This window comes from Hoplias malabaricus, chromosome 9, assembly GCF_029633855.1.
Source record: "Hoplias malabaricus isolate fHopMal1 chromosome 9, fHopMal1.hap1, whole genome shotgun sequence".
Taxonomy (NCBI): domain Eukaryota; kingdom Metazoa; phylum Chordata; class Actinopteri; order Characiformes; family Erythrinidae; genus Hoplias; species Hoplias malabaricus.
The window spans coordinates 10,639,098-10,662,971 of NC_089808.1; the positions used below are offsets into that span (position 1 = coordinate 10,639,098).

General features: G+C 38.5%; 1 protein-coding gene across 1 annotated transcript; it reads right to left on the bottom strand.

Moving 5' to 3' along the window:
* Positions 1-567: 567 nt before the first annotated feature.
* LOC136707086 (phospholipid phosphatase 3-like) lies at positions 568-22,245 on the bottom strand. The gene is made up of 6 exons (XM_066680968.1): positions 21,951-22,245; positions 11,708-11,865; positions 7,289-7,569; positions 6,288-6,345; positions 3,201-3,377; positions 568-1,885 (listed from the first exon to the last, which is right to left on the bottom strand). Exons 1-6 carry the CDS (start codon positions 22,081-22,083, stop codon positions 1,766-1,768), a joined length of 927 nt encoding a protein of 308 aa, XP_066537065.1. The 5' UTR covers positions 22,084-22,245; the 3' UTR covers positions 568-1,765.
* Between the last annotated feature and the right edge of the window lie 1,629 nt (positions 22,246-23,874).

Below are 23,874 nucleotides of genomic sequence, written 5' to 3' on the forward strand. Positions count from 1 at the left end.
TGCTCCAAAGGTGGGTAACATTGATGTAAACAACTAATGAGAAATTTGTTTCCCCATAATTGTAGACGTTCTCTGTAAGACTACCAAAAACCATCCATATCAAATATCAGTATTTTTAATTATATTTGAGACATGAGAACATCAAATTCTATGCAGCACTGTGAGAAGAAACCTGTGTGCTATTACTGCATCTAAGTACTTTATGTTCATAAAATGCAACACATTAAGACTAGATTTGTGGTTGTGTAGGGGGTATCTAGGGGTATCTACATCCTCTAATCGCTCTGTAAACAATCTCTTAAAAAAAGAAGCTGAGATATATATGTAGAACCTGTATTTAGCAGATGAGGCTTTTGTGTAATTTCCTTTTAAATATATTTTCTTCTCTTCCAACACTGAAAAATTCATATTCAACTTTATGACAGTTTTGACTGGACATTATAAATGAAACAATCTTTGAATATTACATGACATACTTTATGGTGGAAGAGGAAGCAGTTCCATTTAACATTACGTCATCCCAATAAAAATAACTCAAACAGTACCAAATGATGGTTATAATGCACCTTTATTTATCAAGTGGTATCAAGTATACAATTTTAAGATCCACAGTCTTGTATTTGTTACACAAATATATATTTAAACAAAATACTGTAGGTTCCCAGCCCTAAAATACAACATTTTAACTGAGACACATTTATAGTGGTCTCTGTTAGACTTGGAGTCAGTATCACAGACACACTCACACATCCCCTCACACAGAGACGTACTCTTCAAAACTGACGTAGCTTAAAGCAACACTAGGTAATATTTTTACCTTACAGTTACAGCTTCAAAATCATTGTGGTGCTTCACTGACCTGTAACGGGGAGAATAGAGCCTCTGTCATTGACACTCTGGGCTCAGCTCTGCATAAATGGCTCTATGTAACCTTGATTTCAGCACAATGCTGTACATCGTAATACACTCAAACTGTAGGGGGAGCCCAGGAGAAGAGGAAAAAAAAAAAACCAACTCTTACATAGTGTTGCTTTAAGACAAAAGTATAACAGGGACTCCTCTTAAACCAGCAGATAGAGGCCCTTCTCTGTTCACTCTGTATGTGTTTCAGAGATCCTGTAGCAAATACACCATTAAAAGGTGCAATTCATACAAAACACTGTCTCTCCTGACAGCATGAAAACTAGCAGGTGCTAACAACATTAGTTAGCATGATGTCAAAGAGATATAAAAACTGAACTGGCCTCTACAAGCTTTATTCCTTGTAAGCCATGTTAGTGTTCATGGGTTTTAAATAAAGGGCAATATACAATCCTATGAATTTATACCACTAATATTTGTATTAGTCTTGTATTTTGCAGTACCTCAAAAATACTCAGAATCTATAACATTTAAAATCGTTCCTCTGGGATAGGAATTTGTTGTGGAAAGGTTACACGTGTACAATATAAAAGAACATCTTCCAATAGCTCAGAAATACCTTAGATGTCCATCTGGTAGTGGTGGATCTCCCCTCCAGTTAATACGTTAGCAGTCCTCTCCAGTTAATATGTTAGCAGTGTTCTTTTCTGCATGCCTGGAATCCCAGATGCTGGTCTGGGTTTGGCACAGTAAGACTTGCATGTGGTTTAGATCTGTCCAGTATAGTCTAGCTTCCTGATGGGCAAAGCCCCCAGACCTTAGCTAGCCCACTGACAGTTAAGCTGCCTGTGTCCATGTCAGCTGGACTCTTTCAGAGTGTGTTTGGCAAGTATTAGCATTAGCATCATGCGAGAGTGAGATGGTTGTTCCGTTCTACCGGTGGTAAAAGGTCTTTCTTTATGGGAGTCACAGTGAGTGTAGAACCACTGTCCTTTGATTTGAAGAGGTCCGAGACGTAGAACACCTGAGGAATTAAATTGTAAACAGTTTTTATTGAAGTGATGTTGCCACTGTCATCATTCAACACATCCATGTGAGTTAAAGGGAATAGGAGCTAGAAGAGCATTAGAGAGTGATTAATTTAACCATGTTGATGAGTGTGTTAATAAATGTATCTTCTATTGCATTCTGCTGTATTTTTTGCAGGTTCCTACATGTTTTCAGGTTGCCAAAAAAATGTGGAGGCAGTTTGTACACACCCTGAACACTAAACAACTGCTAAACAAGTCACAAAACAATTTTCTATTCTCCAAAGCAGCCATCAAATTGAAAAAAGGCTTGAACCTACAAAGCACCAATAGTGTTTTAAGGTAAGCATATGCTTTTGTACAGCTTTTCTGTTGTTTGCCTATATGTGATTTTAATGCAGTTTTCAATCTATGAAATAAACTGGTTTCACAAACATCAACCCTTTCCAGACATTTTCAAGTACATGTTCTTTTAATCTTTCATTTAATTTTCTTAATTCTTTATAAAAAAAACTTTGAATTATTTTTAATAATTTATTTTCTTTTATTGCAATACTTTTAGTGTTACACTGTTTAACCTTTGGTACTTTAGAATTATTCCGTTGAAGTATTTCTTTGCAGCATTTTGAGCTGCATATTTTATGAACGGTGCTATTCATTCACTCATTCATTCATTCATTCATTATCTGTAACCACTTATCCAGTTCAGGGTCACGGTGGGTCCAGAGCCTACCTGGAATCATTGTGCGCAAGGCGGGAATACACCCTGGAGGGGGAGCCAGTCCTTCACAGGGCAACACACACACACACACACATTCACTCACACACTCACACCTACGGACACTTTTGAGTCGCCAATCCACCTACCAACGTGTGTTTTTGGACTGTGGGAGGAAACCGGAGCACCCAGAGGAAACCCACGCGGACACAGGGAGAACACACCAACTACTCACAGACAGTCACCCGGAGCAGGACTTGAACCCACAACCTCCAGGCCCCTGGAGCTGTGTGACTGTGACATTGTCGCAAATATAAATTGCAGGTTAAAAATTCCTTTATCGTGAAGCAAAGCCACTTCATGTTTGAATGTGTAATGTGATATTTTCCATGTGGCAGATCTAGTTCCTTTAACTTGTCACATAGAAGCAGCTTTTAATGATGGTTAGAGTATGAAAGATTGTGTGTTTTTATAGTTGATTAATCAAACAAGAACATAGGTGCACGGATGAACTGACTTGATGCAGCCCTAATGTTGAGCATGTGTGTATATAGTGTATAGCGAGTGTGAGAGAAGAAGCAGAATGTACATACTATGCAGTAAGCCACCAGGGCTCCCTGAGTGAATCCCGCCAGTACGTCAGTGGGGTGGTGCTTGTGGTCAGAGACTCGTGACAGGCCAGTGTAGAAAGCCATCATGAGCAGAGTAAACTGCACCAGTGGCCGCAGGAGCCGAGCTCCCTCCCAGGTGAACCTGGACTGCAGATACAACTGCAAGAACACACACAAGTTACTGTTAACAGCAACCCAGCTGTGGTGCTTACAGTCGTTCCTCATTATAAATTGTATACATTGGAAGGAAATGTCAGTGGCCCATAACAAGGCACACAACACCACATAACACAACAGCACATTACACAGGACTCTAGACTGTGAGTTGCAGACAGGAGTAAGTACAGGAGGAAGCATCACACTAATGTGTATCAAATTTAAACACAAACTCAGGTTCAGGGAAAGTTTTCATGTAAATGCTAATTAAAATACAGGTCTAAGCAAAGAATACTAGGGTTGCAATGACAGTGCGATATTTGTTTTCCTGAAATATTCATTGTAATATGGAAATATACGGTGACAATTTAAATAGTTGTATTTGCAAAGAATGATTGTAGAACACTAGGCTGGTTGGGTAATTTAATTTGTATTTAAATGTAATATTTGGTTTTAACACAGATGGGTGGGGGGTAGTTTAATACACTGGAGCTGTGTGGCAGTGAGATACTAGAAGTGTCAAAGTGCCAGGCTAAAGTCATCTGATCAAAAATGACTGTCTTTCACTAACAAAAAGGCTATGTATCTAAGTACCCTTAAATTAATTAAAAAAATAACTAGATTCGCTTGTTGATTAGTTGTGGAAAAATGAAAACTAGGTGAGAGTTCCTCAAGCTGCCAAAATACTGTAAAAAATATGTTTTATCCAAATTGCCTTGTTTAACATGTCCTGCTGTGTGATTATTGCACATGTGAATGTTGCTATGATGATGCTGAAATGCTGTGCAGCCCTAGACAATACTGGAATAACAACAGCAAAGAGAAACTAGGCAAGCCTAGTTTAGCTGGACCGCCATTAGCCACATAGTCATTGCCACAGAGGTTTTTCTGGCCCAGGAAATGCCCAAAATACATACTCATGTCACTGGACGGTTTGGAGAAGCTTTGGTGCTTCATATGAATGTCTTTGTTTACAATAATAACAATTAATAAAAACAGTTTATCTTGTCAGTTGCTGACAGTGTGTGTGTGATCATGGAAAGCCTGTTATCTTCTGTTCATACAAAGCTACAAAACTGAAGCAACGTGTTGAGGTGACATTAAAGGAACTCGTTGACCCAATTATTACAATAAGCCCTAATCCCTTTCTTAAAGTGTGCACTTCGATGACGTATGATGACGTTGTTGTAGGCGAGCAAAAGAGGTGCCCCGGGATCAAGTGTTCAACGGGACGGAGCTCAGAGCAGAAATGGGCTTGTGCTTGTGCTTACAGCTGAACTCCGCTCCACATCACAGTGTTTTACTGGAGCCTCGAACAGAAATGTGCTGAAAGTTGTTAAGGTCATTTATCATAGTCTCTTCTTTGTATTTGGAAGCATTTGTGTGTTACACAAGCCTTTCACTTTCTGCTCTACGCTGAAAAGCATAATACTCAAAACTGAAAGATGTCACTTCTGTCATGACAAAATACACGGACACACCTGACCATTACTGACGAGTTAATCAAGTTACACCTGCACAGTTTTTCTGTTTAACATTACCTTTAGAAGAAAACAGGCCAGCTCATTAAATCCGGAACAGGGGACTGAATTATAGCTCTCAAATACAGTACGTTTTATCAGCCAGACCTTGTAAAATATGAAATGTATGTATAAGTACATTTCAGCAGCATAGCTGCATGGTTATGGAAGCATTTGTGCTGCCAACCTGCCCTGTGTGTCCTCTTTATTGAAAACTGAAATATGGTCACCTTACTTTTCAGTTACAACGCGCTCTGGTATTCTGGCTTTAATAATCTGGAGATGCTATGCAGATGTATATTACTCGTCAGAAAGTCAGTAACGGTGAGATGTGTCTGTGTATTCGTGTCGTAACAGGGACAGACAAGAAGACTTTGTTTGTTATATAGTAAATATATAGTAGAAAACAAGGCTGTGTCACAGAAACATTCTCCAAACAAAGAAGAGGAGACGGTGGAGGAGGGCAGCACGGTGGCTTAGTGGTTAGAACGTTCGCCTCCCAGCGCTGGGATCTTGGGTTCAAGTCCCATCTGGGTGGAGTTTCCATGTTCTCCCCGTGTCTGCGTGGGTTTCCTCCGGGGGCTCCGGTTTCCTCCCACAGTCCAAAAACATGGAGGGTAGGTGAATTGGCTTCTGTCTAATAACTGTCCTGGTGTATGAGTGTGTATGTGTGAGTGAATGTGTGTGCGCCCAGATATGGATTGGCACTCTGTCCTGGGTGAAATCCTAGTGCCCGATGCAGTCCTCCAGGTGGACGGTCGTTCCTGGTCGAGAGTACGCTGTGCGCGTTTGGCTGCCGCTTCTCGCCAGTGTGTGGATTGAATGTTCTGAGCAGTGTGGATTGTAAAGCGTCCTTGGGTGTCTAGAAAGGCGCTATATAAGTGTAACGATAATAATAATAAAAAAAAAGAGACTATGATAAATTGTACGTCAACAACGTTCAACACATTTCTGTTCAAGGCTTCGGTAAAACACTGAGCTGCACTGTAGTGGATGGTGGACCTACAGTGCTGAAGTGGCGTGAGTGTTTCCCAAATCAGCTCTGAACACTCTGACCCCTTGAACACACATATTTAGGTCCAAAAAGAGCACTTGTCCAGGGAAATGAGGACCTCTGATCACTGCCAAATGATTCCAAATTTAGTTCACGAACTGGAATGTGAAATATGGCTGAACTAACAACAGATGGTGTAGTGGCGCCACCTTAAGTTCTCTCTGTGAAATTTGGCAGTGAAAATTAACAGTTCCTACTCGCGCATGCATGTTTCAACATTACGTGTCAGTCAGTCAGTCAGTCAGTAAGCGCAAATGCTTAACAATACTTTACAGATTTATCACTTCTAGTGGACTGGGATATGTATTACAAAACATATTGAGAATGTAAGATACTTACAGCCAAATAGAGCATGGTATACATGGAGAAGGAGGCGTGGCCTGAGAAAAAGGATTTCCTGTGGAAAAAGAGCTGATTTAAAGGTCTTTTCAAAACTGATTTTTGTTTAGTCCAAATTCTGTAACATCAAAATATTTTCCTTGTGAAAACTGACTGAGGCAATCTCTCATTCACATGACTCACAAAAAAGGTCTAGAGTGATGTTTCTTCCCCTGACTAAATTGCTCCCATCCATTAGAATTCAAAACAGTCCTAATTACTGCAATTTCCTTTGGGATCAATAAAGTGTTATCTTATCTAATCTTAATTATGTTGGTGGTTAGTTTCCACATTTGACCTTCAGTTGAGCTCCTGAAAGCCTTACCAAGCTTGGCTGTATCTAGCTTGAAACGTCATAGAAAATTCAGCTCGATTTCATTATGTTTCTTCATATCAGAACTTAGCCATTTTCTTTCTAAACAGAACTTAACCATACATCAAGAATATTGCTACAACACTTGCTGAGATAAAATAAAAACAACCCCCTAAGGGGTAGCTACAGATAAAATAACCAGCTAGAGTCAAAACCTGTAAAACTGATTAATTTTGGCCAATAAAATATTTCTTTTGCATTGCCTGTAAAATTATAGATACTACTATGCCTTTATGAGAGTGTCACATATTTAGCGTGGTTTAGGATAATGAATGAAGGCTGTAGATAATCCTAACAGGTGCGACGATGCACATCTACAGTTTCCTCACAGGCATTAGCCTACATAATACAGCTGTCATCAGCTTATGGGGAACACACTAATGTCATTACATAACAAGGCCTGTACTTTGGCAGATAAAAAACACAGTGGTTTCAATGATTTAGCAAAATATTTACATATAACTGTATGTATATTGCGGAAAAGAAAATGTATGTATGTATGTATATTTCATATTTGAAAAAATATATTATATTTCTCAGTGTTCTAAATGTAGGACCTCAACAGGCCTGGCTTATCCTCATGTCATACCTGGCTTCCTGCACCCTGCTGTCATCTCCTGTGCACATGTAGTCTGTGATGTAACCAAGGGAGCAGTTGATCATGGAGAAGTCCGGTCTGCACACATCCAAAAAGTGTGGTCGCAGACGGCCCACTGACACCTTAGCAATGTCTGTGAAGGACTGACTGACCGCGCAGCCAAAGATGAAAACCCCCACTTGCTTATAGAGGGCTGAGAGATACGGGTTCCTCACAAATGCATTGGAGCCTTCATGAAGGTAATGGATCCTGTAGCTTTCACCAATGGTTATCTGGCAGGATGAGGAAAAAAATAATATTATAATATTATATAAAGTTCTAACCAACATTTCTGGCTACTTAAAAAATATCCACCATCAGATAATGACAGTTAGCTGCATCTGAAACTAGCTGTAGTACAAAATGGCAAAAATATACCATAATAAAACACTATGGTTGAATCCAATTTCACCCCTTAGCCTTAACCAACCCTTAGCCCTACTCTTCTGTTTGGCCTAGGCTAGGGGTGTCTCAATTTTTGTTGGAAAAAATGGGAGGGCAAAGGGGGAGGCCTAAATGCCCCTTGAAACAGATATATCAGGGGGACACTTGAATGCCTTGTGAATAGCTGTCAAAGTGGCTGCACAGACGAGTATAAAAGCCACAAATGCCAGTATTTTCTCATTTAAAAACTATGATAAACATTATATTGTCTTAATTTGTCTTAAGTTTAATGTAGTTTCAGTGCAACAGGTCCCTTTACTTTAAAACACACATAAAACATCTCCACAAGTTTGCTCAAGTCTTGGAAGTTCTCGTTCCACGTTAAATGATAAAGCAATTACATTGTAGTGTGGCCATTGTGACATTTAATGTTGAACTGAACAAAAGCCGCCGAATAAGCAGCTGAATTCAGCTTCATGTCACACAGAAATATGAGTGGGTGATATTTGACCATGGAATGCTTTTGAAGGCATATGATGCCCTAAATTTCACTACATTATAGTATTCTCTAATATCACTGCAGACTGGTGGCAGAGCACTACGGAAGCTTTTTTTTTTTGTTCCGATGACATAGCAGGATCTTGAATTGGTGTTCCATTTCATAGGGGAGGATTTTACCCACTACAACTTGTAACTCAGTCCCAAGGGGCAAGAGAACACTTAAAAACAAGGAGTAGGAAGGGTAGGGGTATTATAAAGAAATGTCACTCAAACATTTGTCCAAAAGTTCATAATGAGGGAATTTAGCTATTTTAAGATATACCTATTGTAATCACAATTTCAACTGAGCACACACAGTTTTAAAATCATGAAACTGCTGCTCTGGAGCAGCTGTATATGATCCAGCCGAAGGTCATTATAATCAGTGCCAAACCTCAGTAAGAGGGGCATAAATCATGCCAGCACTGAGCTGCAGGGTTTGGAACTGTGTTCCATCCAATACGTCTGGGATGAGTTGGAAAGAAATCATACAACATCAATTCCTGACCTCAAAGCACTCATGTTTGAATGCCATCAAATCTTCACACAGAAATGTTTTAACAAGAAGAAACGTCATGACAAGATGTCCACAAAAACTTTTTACAACAAAAACAGTAATTATATGGACATGTCTGTACAACAGAATGGTTACACTTCATAGATTATTTAAAAAACAAGGCACAACTTTTGGTCAAAAAGCTCAAATATTTTCCTCATATTTCAAACTCTGTCCAAACTTTTAAAAATAAACTTTCAGACATTTGCAACTGAGCTACAGTGCTTCAAGGCTAATGTTGCTCACATGCAATAAAAGCCTGTGTCTTTCAAATGTTTAAGGTGACCTTGACTTCAATTACTGGTTTTAGTGAGCTACTTCTAAACAAACCGCCTTCAGATACTTAACATCGTAGCTGATCACCCAAGTCTGGGGCTAAATTAAAGTGTGTAAAGAAGGTTTGCTCTACATGCTCGCTAGTTGGTTTTGAAAAACGCTCTTATATTATTCTGTCTATTTGAGTTGCATGTCACTTCATCGTTAAACACACAGCACTCCGGCAGATCATTTTCCCTGCCATCTGGATGTCACTTGTGGAATTTTAGCTAGCTGGAAGCACATTGGAACAACACTGAGCAGCGTGATTGAGGGCAAAGTTAATTCAAGCCATGTGTTGAACCCCCAGCCCCCATCCTCCACCCTTCCTTGCACTCCCCGCTGAGAAATGTGCGTGTGAGGGAGACTGAGGGGGATCTGAGGGGCTCATGGCTGGTTCCAATAAAGAGAAGTGCTGAGCTAGCCGTCTAATCTCACGCTGGTTACGCATTTGGTTTGCAGCTTTGGTCTGAAGTCTGGGGCATCTCTAAGGGCTCAAGGCCTTACTGATGAAAGCAGTTGTGTGGACACTTGTGTAAAACATCTAGGGCTGAGTTCCAATCCAGAAAACACAAGGTATTTTACAAGGAGATTTTACACTTATAGATGAATGTAGTTCAAGACTGAAATGATGCCTTCAATACACTTTATGGCCAAAAGCTTGTGGGCTCCAGCTCGTCCTACATTTCTCTTTAAATCAAGGGTACTGCTAGAGCTTCCTCCCTACTTGCTGCATTAACTGCAGTCTCTACTCTCAAGGATGGTTTTACACTAGATTTTTGAAAACATGTGAGAAGATGTGAGTATATTCAACAATAAGAGCTTTGGCGAGGTGAGTTACTGATGTTGGATGATTAGTTCTTGATCACAATCTCCACTCAAATTCATCCCCAAAGATTTCAACTGATACACATCACTTCTAAAAACAATACACTGGTCCACAGACCAATCCTGGGAGCCTTTATGCCCCTCTAGAAATACAAGGCCAGCAGCATCCCATTTCAATTCATGATTTTTATCTGGATATCAGCTGTGTGGACAGATGTGTCCATCTAAATGCAACTAAAACCTACAGTCTAAAACCTGACATCAACAATGGGATGCAAGTTCAGGCATAAAAATACACTAGATTTTTTATGAGTGTGCTGCCGAAAGAACTGGATAGCTCCATCCAAAGCAAAGATAGTCCAATTAAAATAATAATAAAAATTCTGACAACTATTGGGCAGGCCTGACTTTTGACTTAAAATATCTAGATAACAGAAATCCTGCCTTGTGGAAGAACGTCAAGAAAACCCACCCTGAAACATTGGCCATCTGAGAAATACACCACCGGTGAACTCCCCAGCATCCAGCACAGCCCACACCCCCCATCTGCTCAAGGAAATGAAAACGTCTCGTTTGGAAAAGCAACTCTCAGAGAAAGGTTCCAGACGACGGGGCTTGTTTTGTCTGTGTAAAGACCTCGTTAACATCTAACGCAATTGTAAAAAGATGGAGCCAAAAAAGGAGACATTTCTGCTTGTCTTTAAGGTTTAAGAGGCCCATACACTTACATTTTTTTGGCCTCCACTTTTGGTTTACCACAAAAAAAATCATAAATCATTTTTACAGGAATATACATTTTCCAAACATTATATATATTTTTTTTTGGGCCAAATATAATACATTACTCTGTTCTGATTAGCAGCCCTTTCGCAGTATTGTTTCTTAGACTAAAGACTAGTAGACATTAAGACTAGTGGAGAATATCGTCTAACACTATACTTAATAAGGTGCACACTGCTGAAGTCTTTTTGAAGAATAACAGCCCAGTAAATTTCACTTCAGTCAGAGGTTCTTATGAACAGACTCCATTAAAGCTGTCAGCATCAGTTTGTAAAGTGTAAAAATGTAAACATTTGGTGGAGCACCTTATGTTTCATTCGCAGCATTCCTATTTGATTGCAGTCTAAATGTTTTTGAGCACACCTTTCAAATGCAAATAAACATGGAGTAATGAAGGATTTCCTGAAGGCCGTCATAATACAGTGTGGTCCCATGCAAATGAGGTTTCACACCACAGGCCATTAGCATAGAGTAAGAGAATGGGGGGGGGGGGTGATTAAGTACATACTGTGGAGTTCTTTCACCTTTCTTGGCAGCTTTTGCCAATAACTGGGCCCATTCAAGATTTTTTTTTTCTTCTGAATTTTAAACAACTTAAAAGAAGGCAGTGCACAATGCCACAGTGCACACAAAACATCTATTATCATTGGCTTTATTTCAATAAAGTAGTATTTCAAACTAAGGATGCACCCATTACACAATATTTTGCAAATAGCACTCTCAAATTATTGAAATTTCTTGAATTACCCAGATTTTCTTTTTTAGTATCAGCACCTTTTTTCGTATCACACTTATATTTATTTGTATTTCTATGTTTTTAGGTTTCAGCACTGACTCCTGTAAGTAGAGTGATCTCAGTTTGATGGTATCTGGAATCTAATTCTATCTGTAAGTCAAGACAAGAGAGACTAAGATTAAGACTAATAAGGTTTATTTAGAGAAAACAACAAGGCGATTCAGAAACTTACAGAGAGGACGACAATGAGCGTGCCTGCAGCTGATAAAACCCCGTCGCTGATTGTCTCTCTGTTTTTGGCAGGGTATTTTATAGATTCATCGCTGCAGTAGAAGCCGCGGCGGTACGGTCGAACAGCGCTGGACTCTATGATCAGGAACGGGAGGCCAGCTGGTGAAATAAAGAAAAGATAATATCTCAGTCGACAGAGACAAATTACATTACATTTGATCAACACAGGTCTGACATAGGGCACAGCCTAAAACTAGTACCTGGTTTATCTGGCATTGTACTAATCACATCAGACAGGGCTTTTTTTTTAAAAAAACCAGGACTAACTCTTCCAGGAAACACAATAAACACAGCTGAAGCTGAGTGATTCTAAAAGGTTACAACCTCCAAAGATGCAAATAAATAATCTGGCGGACCAACTGATCAAAACATGATGAAAATTTAGTTGGATCAATATGATCAAATGACCTAAATCTACAATCCAATGTTCTATACAGTAAACAAGCAACACATGACTGGTACTTATGCAAATGAGGTAACAAACATTTGTAAGGCAATTAAACATTTTGATGTTGTAAATACAGCATACACATGATAAACCTATTTCAAAAATTCTGGCGAGACACTTTTTTTTGCCAAAACAGTCAATGGCTTGGTGGCTCACATGGCCTGTGCAGCCATTGCTGCAGTAAGTTTTAAATGTCATCCACTAAATCCCCTTTCACACATGCATGGTAACCCAGAAATGTTCCACAGTTTACCTGGAGAAGCTATATTTGTGAACATGAACACCCACTACATTTGTCTCAAACTTTACACAGACTTTATCTTCCTTGTACCATAGCAGAATCTCCAGATAAAGTCAAAGTCAATTCATGAGTGAACAGAGCTACTAATGTACCATAGTATTCACTGCATCTCTTGCAGCACTCAGGGGACCCACCAACAAAGGGAAAAAAAACCCTTACAACTTCCATGGAAAAAGCCTATTTGATTAAAATAGATAAGGACTGAGGGTCGTGGAAAAAATATATAAGCAACTGTCTCGTGTCTCTACACCTCTGAATACACAGATTAACACTGCATGAGTGATAATTCTTTTTCAACTCTAATCTCCACGTGTCACTGTCCTCTTTATCTTCTTCTTTATTCCATGGGACCCAACACAACAAACTGTTGTGGTAAATATTTTCAGGAGTATAAATAGCTTCCAAGTGTGGACCTATTCCGTCCTTACAGGCAGATCTTAAATAAACAAACTCTTAACACTGACCATGCAGACGGGAAATCCATTAAGGATTTAAACTGAAAATAAAACATGATATTATCTCTGTGGGTCTTTTTTCTCTCTTTAAGCTAAAAACTACTTTCAAGTGACTTCAATCAGATTTATAACTGAACACTGATATTTATGGAGACATAATGGGCAAGCATCTAGCTTTACAAAACCAAACACAACAACAACAAACAAACAAAAAAAAAATCAAAGAAAAGAAGCCATGAAGAACTGATGTAATTACTTAATAACAAACTAATGGGTTCTAAAACAATTTCTACAAAAATAGTAAACAGTGGAACTTAACAGTGGGATTTAATCAACACATCCTGCAAAAATATGTAAGAGGTAATTATAAACTATTTATTCCTTAATGTAAATTTGTTGCATTAATGCATAAAGTAAACACATGCCTTTTCAGGTATTGTCATGGAAATTGTTATTTTTTAATTTACAGGCAAATAAGCATCTAATAATATAAACAGCTAAACAGTCTAATAATGAACCTTTTTTTTTTAAAGTAAACCTTTCACAGCACAAGGGCAGAGGTGAACAGACTAAAACTGTGCTCTCTCTAAACAGCCAGCTGTGCTCGTGTCAGGTTACAGACAGGCATGTGGTCAGTGCTGTTAAACCTGATAGGTTTAACAGCACCCCAGACACAAGTATAAAACACGGCATCATCAGAGCACAAAAGTACAATGCACAATCCAGACTGGCACATCACAGGTTTCTGAGGGAAATTAGTTTAGGCTCAGTCTCTCCTGGAAAACAAAATATCTTACTTGTATATTTCAGGTAATTCCTCTTCCCTGGTTTACAGCATTCCTGGCATTAAAGTAGGGATTTTGAATTGTTGAGACCTAGAATTAAGGTAAACTACATATAGCCCACACATGTTTGGAGCTACATTGTGGTTAAAACATATTCTATGCTGTGAGAAATCCAGTCCAGGGTTCTCTGTTTCAGGCATTAAGGCCATGCTTCTGGATTCATTTTAGAAACAACTTTTGAAAAAGGCATTCTGCATTTTGGACTGAAATCTTAATTGTTCTCCGTGGCACAACATCCTCCTTACACCAAAACAAAGCGTCAAAAATGTTTCAGCGAGGCTGCGAAACGTGAGCTTAATTAAGCTCCCTTTCTCCCAGAAGCTGCTGTAATAGCAGTTGGTGTTCTTTCTCTCTTTCTCTCTCTCACACACACACACACATACACACACACACACATATTTTCCAGTCCGCCTTGGTGTGGTAAGTATGTGTACAAGAGTTTGAGGGCTGTGTGCACAGATGAGGGTGTTTGGACTGCGGAGTTTGGGTTGTGTTTGTGTGTGCTCTGTCTAGACAGAAAATCATCTGCAATGAAACTTGTCTGTCACAGGTACTTAGACTAAGAAAATGCGCTAATTTAACACTTCAAGTTGCAATCATTTGATGAAATGAGTGAGGATCTCAGTGGCAGCAGTCAGGGGTTCCTATGGCAGAAACATTATCAACACTGGCCTGAAGGTAATTCAGCTGAATAATGACATGTCAAAAAAAAAAAAAGTACACAAATAAGGTACAACACACTGAAACACCTTGTAAAACTTGCAATGCGTATTTTGCAAAGTTAATTTTATTAATGTTTTATTAACTAGTGCTGCAGGTAGATTAAAACATGTAACCAATTAATCGCACAAATTGCTGCATTTAATCAAATGTTTCCTTCTTAAGACGCTTTCAATACTGGATATTTAAATGTATTACAAATTAAATAATGTAAGATCAACACAATAAAATTATATTTATATTAATGTGTCTATCCATTTATAAAATGTTATCACAATAATAAGATTCAAATGCTAGTACTTATTTGTATTTTTGGGAGGGAGCTAAATGTGTAATGTGATATGCATGAGATGCTGGCTAGAGGAAACCTTTCTTTTTTATTTTATTATAATATCTCAGTGCAGTTTTGGAGATCTCGTAATATGCTGAGTAAAATTTCAGGGAGAGCTTTTGCATCAAACACGTAACTTTACTGGAGCAAATTAATCTAGTGGAACGTAAATGTGGAAACAGGAGGAGAGAGAGAGAGAGAGAGAGAGAGAACAAATTAGGGGTGGGCGATATGGCCTTAAAATTTTATCACAATTTTTCAGGGTATTTTGGTGATAATGATATTCTTGGCGGAATGAACAAAACACTTTCAAAAAAACAGACTGCTGCAACAAAAGCAAATGTTATATTAATATGAATTATATTTAATTAAACATATTTAATATATATTAATAATATTAAAGGCCTTTCATTTCTACCATAATACCATGATTTATTGTGCATCTGATACATAGTAACCTCCACAAGCCATTCCACTTTTTTTTGGAGCAACTCCGTACTTCACTGTGGCTAAATGACTCGTGTAAAGTAGGTATGCCGTATTAGGGGTAACTGCATGACGTCATTATGTAAACAAGTCTGAATATCGCTAACATAACGATATTGATTTTTTTTTTATCATTTAAAAAATTATGACAATACAGGAAGTCCTCGACTTACGAAGTTGATCCGTTCCTACGTCGCGTCGTAAACCGATTTTCGGTGTAAGTCGGAACATACGTACATACAAGCCTATCTCATCCACGTTGAACACTTGTTCAGCACAGTAACCCCGCTCCCTAATTATCCCGAGTGGCGTAACTGTGTATTCTTCCGCCGCGCGCACCAAACACGAAGTTCGAGTTACGACGTTTACGACGCAAAACCACTTAAGTCGAAACAAGGCTTTATACAGTAAATGGGAGATGTGTCGTAACCACGAAACATTGTAAATCTGGACTGACGTAACCCGAGGACCTCCTGTATCATTGTGAACGATATGATATGGCACTGTATTAGTTATTATATTGAACGCATATTTCAGCTTAATAAAATTGCTCACGTCACCAGGCTCTGTACAAACAGTGAATTAAGGGAAGAAGCGTTGGCCACATTTGGTATTTATTATCATTGTATTGAATTTGTTTAATTATTAGTATTAGTGTTAAACATACATTCATGTGTATATCTTGGCCACACAACTATCAACACTAAGACCAAGTCTAAAGAAACCTCTGAGGTGTTCTCATAACTATGTGCTGGTTTTCCACACCGTTGTCCCGTTAGATTACTACACAGGAGGCAGGCCACTCTGATAATCTCCTTCACAATAAACCCCACAGTGTGGCTGCAAAGCTGATTAGCAGCCTTTAAACCAACTGAGATTTCATGTCAAACAGATCCTCGTGTTCACAGCATGTCATTAAACGGTATCACGTTATAGTTTCAAGTCAAGTCAGACTATAAATTCAATAGAATATAAATTAATACACACCAAAGCACACCTCTGTACATGTTCATCATCTGGGCTATTTATAACAAAACAAACAGCTTTAATACGTTACTCTCAGTCCCCATGAACCTCAAGCCAAAAGTGAAGAGTTTCCAATGCCAGAAATTCCCATAACTCTTCTGCTTTTAGACTGTTTGCACTTTTAGTCCCGGATAAGAGAGTGCAAATCCAGCAGTTTGAAAAGATGAAAAAAAAAAGAAAAGGTAAACAAAGGTAAAAATTATTATATTAAAACATATAAACAACTAAAATGTGCCCTAATACTGTAAGGAGCAGGGATTGTTGGCAATCCTCAGTGCAACTCTATCCATCTGCAACAGCAGTAAACCAGAACTCATCACAACTTTGGTAAAGACGAATAAAACAGGCTCTACATACAGGCTGAAGTGTAGACCACTGTGTCCACTCGCTAGGTGAGTAACAGATACACTGTAGAGCGCACCAGAGTATTCTCTCATTATGTTTTCTATCTCATATCAGTTCTGTTGCTGACAAACGCATTGCTCCAAAACATGAAGACTACAGATTTGCAAAATACATTTGTGGACAGTAGAAATGCTTGTTATACGCCCATAAGAGCATGATGATTCTATTCACAAAGAAGACAAGTTTCCTGCACAGTTAGAAAAAAGGTTCTATATAATAGTGCAAAACAATGGGTTGATGGCTTATAAAACCAAAAAAGATCTTGTACCACTTAGGAGTCTTGGCTCATATTTTGTATTTTTTTTCTTTCCAGCTATCTCTCTACTTTGTGCTTTGTTCCTCCCTCTCTTTCAGCAAGTTTACCCCTCCCCTAGCCCCTTACTGTATTCAGCTTGTTGTAAAGAGTCAGTAGATTCCAACTTTTTTCCCCCCATTCCTTTATAAGCCCAATAGCAAAGATATTAAAACAAATGCTGCATCTGTCCCATCCTGTTTTCTGTGCACTTTTACTCGCATGGTAGCATTTTTTTAACTATATTTACAGGATGATATCCCCATTGTATATCCTCATAAAGCAACAGTGAACATAGAGCACAAAGCATGTACTTTTGACAGAAATTGGTGACATTGCTCAGAGTGGCTTGAGGGCTAAGAACCCTATGCAAAGGCATCAGAGAGAGGAACTATTTAAGTATTCTTGTTTTTATTTTGTTGTTATGGTGCTACATAGAACCAATGTCTTCACTAAAAACACTATTGAGGGACTTCTTTCAAAGGCTACGAAGCTTTAGTATGTGAAAGTAAATGAGAAATCATGTTTAGTACTGTTTGGGTAACATCTAAAATCAGCATTTGTCATTATGGCAATATTTTATCCAAAAATGATCATGCCGTTAAAGATTACTGAAGTCACTGTGTTCTGCAGTTCTGTACTAATCAGTGTGTGTATTGCAGCTGCGGAAGAGAAGCAGGAGCTGATTGAGTGTGTGTGCATGGGTGCACACTTGGTTTACTGGCTGTGTGGATAGAAGACTATAATTACCTCAGCGCTTCCGTTACTTCCGCCATGCGGTCACTCCTCTCTGACCACATCAGCGGGCGGCCACACACGGCTGGCTTGTAGTCGGGCAATTACTGCGGCCAGCTGAAGCACAGCTGAGGGCACGGCATGGCTAGCCCACAAACAAACGTATAATAAACAAGTAAATAAATAAATAAGACATGTTCTCAGGATAATTAAGTATGTTAAACTAATAATAAAAATACTCCAACTGCTACAGATTCTAGACTGAACAACACAGCTTCTCATAATTATCGCCCACTGTAATCCAGATGATGTGTAATAATCTCACTGCCCACAAGGTTTCTGAGTAAAGACAGGTTACTCCCTGTCATGCTTCAATTAGATAGCTTCCTGTCCATTGATAAGATAGTAAGTAAATCAGGGAGAACTGCGCAGGCCATCCCAGAAAAGAATGCAGGTTGAAGAGCAGTTTAATCTGAAACTATGAAAATGGAATATGAACAAAAACAAAGCCATCATGTAGGGACAACAGACTCACAATATTTACCACCAAGGCTGTTTCCTTGAAAATGAAAAAGGAGGGTCTCTAATGGAATCACACTGCCACCAGGCCCCAGGGAGGTACTATCGTTTTACTCTGTCATCTTCCATTAATCTGAAAGCAAATGGATCCTTTACCTCTGTACACATTTACCAGATATCACTGAAAAGAAACTTATAGTATAATAGATGTGCAATGACACGTCTTGTATATACATAAAAATCTTCATTTGGTAGAGCTCTATTTCTTGTTCCAATATGATTGGAATTGCAATCTCAGTCACATCAGTGATTAAATAAACATGAAATCACAATCCAAAGAACTAACTTCTGAAAAAGAAGCCATTATTGAAGCCAAAACGCAAAAATAAGCCCCTCCCCTCTTCCATTCCAGTTTGAAATAGTGTTCTTAAAGTTGATACCTTACATTACTTCTGAACATATCCAGCAAATTATTTATACTGCAGATTTATTTTTCGTTTGGATATACTGCAAAAACTGATCAGTAATACTGGCTTGACAGTAGTATAAGTGTGCTACTGGTAAACTGAAAACACTTTTTTTTACTACTACGAGGGATAAATCCTAATGAATCTGGCACAATTCCCACTCCTTCAAACAATAAAGTCAGCTGAGTTCCCCATTGCAACAGTATAAACGGGAATGTAGTAAAGTCTGTAAATCTCTCCTGGAACTTGACATGCTTCCAAATGCAGATTACTTTGCCTGAAATACACCTTTTAAACCAACTGACGTATTATTGTGTATCCTTATAATGATTAAGACTTCTTTTTAAGACTTTGCATTCTTCTGTTGAGCACAGTGTAACAACTCCTGGCAAATGAGGCTGTGCTAAGCATTTGGGCTAGCCTGTTCTTTCTCTGTACTAATGTGTACAATTCAGTAATTCAGTTACTGATTTCTCTTTAGGGTTTCATCTCTTAGCTATTTTTCCTATGTGAATAGGGCCTAAAAGAAAATATTTTATTTAAAAATGTTTTTTGTATAGCTCGCTGATATTTTGAAGGATTCGTTGAATTATTTTTTGTTTAGGAATATATATTTATATTCAGCTCTGTTTCTTGTACACACACATTCTCTACTAGATCTACACCATATACTCAATGAAAAATACACCAGTGTTGGAATGGTACCAATATATAAACAGTTGAGAAAAATAGAGTCGATATCTCTGAAATCATATTTGGGGATAGAGGTGTGATTCCAATACTGCTGCAAATCCCTATCTTACCTTATTATGGATATTGAAAGCACAATATCCATAACGCTTTCCAAAACTATGAGTTTCAGTCCAAATATCTGCCTGAACTGTACACAGCTCACCTTACTTTAACCTCAAAAAATTATCCACAATAATACTGTCAAAGACATAATGAAATGCTCTTAATTTATTTTTGCATACACAAGGATGCAACAGGTGATAAAAACAGTAATACATAGAATAATTTGGTTCTATTACTCTCCCCATTAACAGAGGTGGGTAGAGAAGCCAAAAAATTTTACTCAAGTAAAAAGTAGTCACCTAATAATTACTTCAGTAAGAGTAAAAATTACTAAGTGACAAAACTACTCAAGTACTGAGTAACTGCCGAGGAACCTCTTTGTTTAATAACCAGGACGTCAAATAATACACAAAAATATAAAACAGCAATGAACAAATTCAGAGCCGGAGAATATCTCTTAAACAACTAAAACAATAATAAATTAAATCTTTACAAAGTAACAAATTAAATCCAGCCACAATAATTTAAACACAAAACAATGGGCTCCATAGGCAGAGATTGCGTTGTCTCTGCCATTGTACTGTGTGCTTCTGTGCTGTTTTATGCATGTGTTTGGCGCGGGGATTTTGTGTGCAGTTGTGTGACGCTTGGCTCTGATTGGTGAAACAGAGTCAAACATTGCTAGTGGCTACATTTGATTGGTGAGATGCAGTCATGTGACAGAGCCTCTGTAGAAAGTCTCGACAAACCAAAACAATCGAATCGATAAAAATACGTAGCAAGCAGAACGTAACTCAATGTAATGGAGTAAAAGTACCGCACAAATATTCATTCATTCATTATCTGTAACCGCTTATCCACTTCAGGGTCATACTGCACAAATATACTCAAGTAAATGTAAAAGGTATACTGCATTAAAACTACTCTTATGAGTACAATTTATCCAAAAATTTACTCAAGTAAATGTAACAAAGTAAATGTAGTGCGTTACTTTTACAATATTACTGCTAAATGTTACAGTTAAAATGGAAAGAGTGGTTTGATATGAACTGCTCCATTGTAGAGAAACATAATATTTACAGTGTTGATGACAGGAACGACTTGTCCGAAGAGCTTAATGTCTTTAAAATATTCCATATAGAAAATTGTTACCGTGAAATATCGCTATAAAGGCTACAAAGACATTGCCTCAGACATAGCTTTACTGTAGTTTTGACATATATTTTTGTCCCAGAATGTATATTTAAAGTACATTTATTAAATGCTGAGTCAAAATAGAAAACAAATAAACTATTTTCAGCATTCTGTACCCATTATCAACTTTACATAACTCAGGAGGCAGGTTAAGATCCACTGGTGTCTTTAGAGGGTTTATAAAATGGCCACTTTGTATACACTCATGTCTTTGTTAACATCTCCACAACAGCATTAAACAAAAATGGTTCCTGTGATGGACTGGCGTCTGTCAAAGGTCTGTCCCTTGTCAATGTTGTTGGATAAGCTCTAGACCCACTGCCACCCTGATAGGGAGGAATCTGTTACAGAAGGTGAATGAAGTAATAAATGGAATTCACTTCATCCCACACTTCAAAGCTCAGCATGTGTCTCTAATCAGCGGGAGGAGGCGGAGACGTAACAAATGGAGAAATTCTAGATCTGTGTTCACAGAAGTAAAAGAAACAGTTTCATACATCTCCTCCCCATATGCAAATGTACTCATTAGTAAGTGAAAAGCAAAGCTGTTTAGACATTACATAGGATTTAGGCACTGCAGAGAATGTAACATTAGAAACCTGAGTAAACTCTCACTCAAACACAAAAACAAGAATTAAAAAAAAAAAAAATTTAAAGAATAGAATGGGCAACAAAATCCAACACCCAAAGAGTCTGTGCAGCTTTACTTTTCTATTTTTTGGTCTAAAACAATGTAACAAAGCTTTAAACCTAGAAATGTGAGTGAATAAACTCAAAAATTAAGGATCTAAAAAATAATTTAATAATAATAATAATAAAGTGAAAGAATTGGCTTCTTATTTTACACGAACATTACTTGAGTAGAATTAATTAATTACCAAATATATAAAATAGTGTAATTAATGTCTAATGCACTGTGGAGCATTTTGTTAAACGCGAATATGTATGAATTTATAAATGAAATGCAAAAAAATCTTGCAGATGTAATTTATTTAGATTAGCATTTAAAAAGGCTTTTAGCTAAAGTTGATCTGGTCAAACACTGACAACGTAAGGTTAAGGTTAATAAGTTTAACTTAAATCTGGCTTATTAAATGGAGAAGTTTAACTCCCCGAGTTACTCAGACAGTCGGTATTTTAAGAAGAGAAAAAAAGTGGAACTGACCGAGGAAGAGACAGAAGAGGTCGAGGAATATAAGCACTTTCCTCTGACCGTTATCCTTGCCTTCGGCGGGGGTCAGGGCTGAGCCGCTCTTGCTGTCCGCCGCCATCACCTTCTCTCCCAACAGCCGCTGCATTTCTCCTGTTTCGCTAGTATTTTAGCAAACAAGTTTCTTTCTCTCTCCCTTACGGGGAGGTAAACTATGCGTCAGTAGATATAACAAAATGTATAAGAAACCAACAACAAAAATAGGTTGTAGTTTTCAGTCAGGTCCCAGGGAAGAACAGTCACACTTCTCTTAGCTCTTGGCTGCTTCTGGAGACAGCAGACCCCAGCAATTCTTTAACTTTCCCACAACGCAGCAGTCTTTCTTCTACCTTGAACCCTCCCTCTCTTTCCCTCAACCGCCCCCCGACTCCTCCTCCTCACTTTCGCTCCCTTTTAGTAGCAGTCCAGCACCAGCACTTAGTAACTATTTTTGAAATTAACTGTTCAAAGACCTCCTCTGGTCATCAGTTAAATCACGAAGAATCAATGCATTAAAAATGGCTTAGATATAACTGTATATAACTGTACATTTGCCTTGATTCAGAATATACAGATCTATGAATTTGTAACTCTATAACATTTACCCATCCGTGTGTGTGAAGCTTAAACGCCCTTCAGTGCAAATTTTAATATCATTGATATTTTGTTCATGTTACATATTCTATTATATATGTCTTCACTGGGGCCTTTGAATACTAGAATTTTTCAGAATGTCAAGGTAATACTTTTTACATGCAACATTAATAATTTCATACTGTAAAACAAAAATATAATCACAGGCAGCAATAATCATGGTTTAAGCACAGTACAGTGACTATTTGACAGTAGATACACATTTTAAAAACATATGGAAAAGTCATAAGGTATATTTGAGCATGTAACTGTAAGAGGATCTAATGAAAATGAAAAGTGTTAAGGAAAAGTGGAAGTGTTTCGGAACCACAGCATCTCGTCCACAAAGTGGCCATCCATAGGGTAAATTGGAGTCATTGAGTGTTGAGGTACAGTGTGTAGAAGTCACCAATGCTCTGCTGATACTATAACTGCAGAGTTTCAAACATCCTCTGGCATTAACAACACAAACTTTCCCAGGAGCTTCATGGCATTAATTTTAATTGCCATTTTGGCATCAATGGCAGTTACAATTTTGACTGTATCAAGTCATTCCTAATTTCCCTCTTATAACATTGCTTGTATACAAAGCTGGAGCGGAAACTGCAGAACAACATGAGGGAGGTCTGGAATGGAATGAGGACAATCACAAAGTTCAGGTCCAGCAAAAAAAAGAGGAATATTGGGTAGTGAGGGCAGGGCTAATGAGCAGGTTTGATAATGCAGGCTCTGACCTCCCCCATCTTGACTCCTCTGCTGCCAGTCCTCAGGAGCCCACTCAACTCCCCCTCCTGATAGCCCACCTCACACCTCCACCCCTCCCCCAAACGTCACATCTACAGTGAGTCTCACTGCTGACCAGGTGAGAAGACAACTGAAGAGACTCCACACAAACAAGGCTGCAGGCCCCGATGGGGTCCTCCCCAGGGTGCTTAAAGCCTGTGCCACCCAGTTTTGTGGAGTACAGCACCATGTCTTCAACATGAGCCTCAGTCTCCAAAGGGTTCCTGTGATGTGAAAGACGTCCAAAGATAACATGACCCAGTGACATCAAGGACTACAGGCCAGTGGCACTGTCCCATGTCATGAAGACCATGGAGAGGCTCGTTCAGCTATTTCTGGACCCCCTCCAGTTTGGCTACTGGACTGGGCTAAGAACACTGATGCCCTCTACAGGAAGGGCCAAAGTCTTCTTTATTTTCGGATGCGCCTGAGGTCCTTCAACATCTGCCGGACTATGGTCAAGATCTTCTGAGTCTGTGGTGGT

Coding starts and splice junctions, on each gene's coding strand:
- LOC136707086 (XM_066680968.1), bottom strand. CDS start 22,083: ATGCAGCGGCTGTTGGGAGAGAAGGTGATGGCGGCGGACAGCAAGAGC. Junction 7,570..11,707: donor CGCTCATTGTCGTCCTCTCT/GTAAGTTTCTGA, acceptor TCATCCTGCCAG/ATAACCATTGGTGAAAGCTA. Junction 1,886..3,200: donor CCCTGGTGGCTTACTGCATA/GTATGTACATTC, acceptor TTAATTCCTCAG/GTGTTCTACGTCTCGGACCT.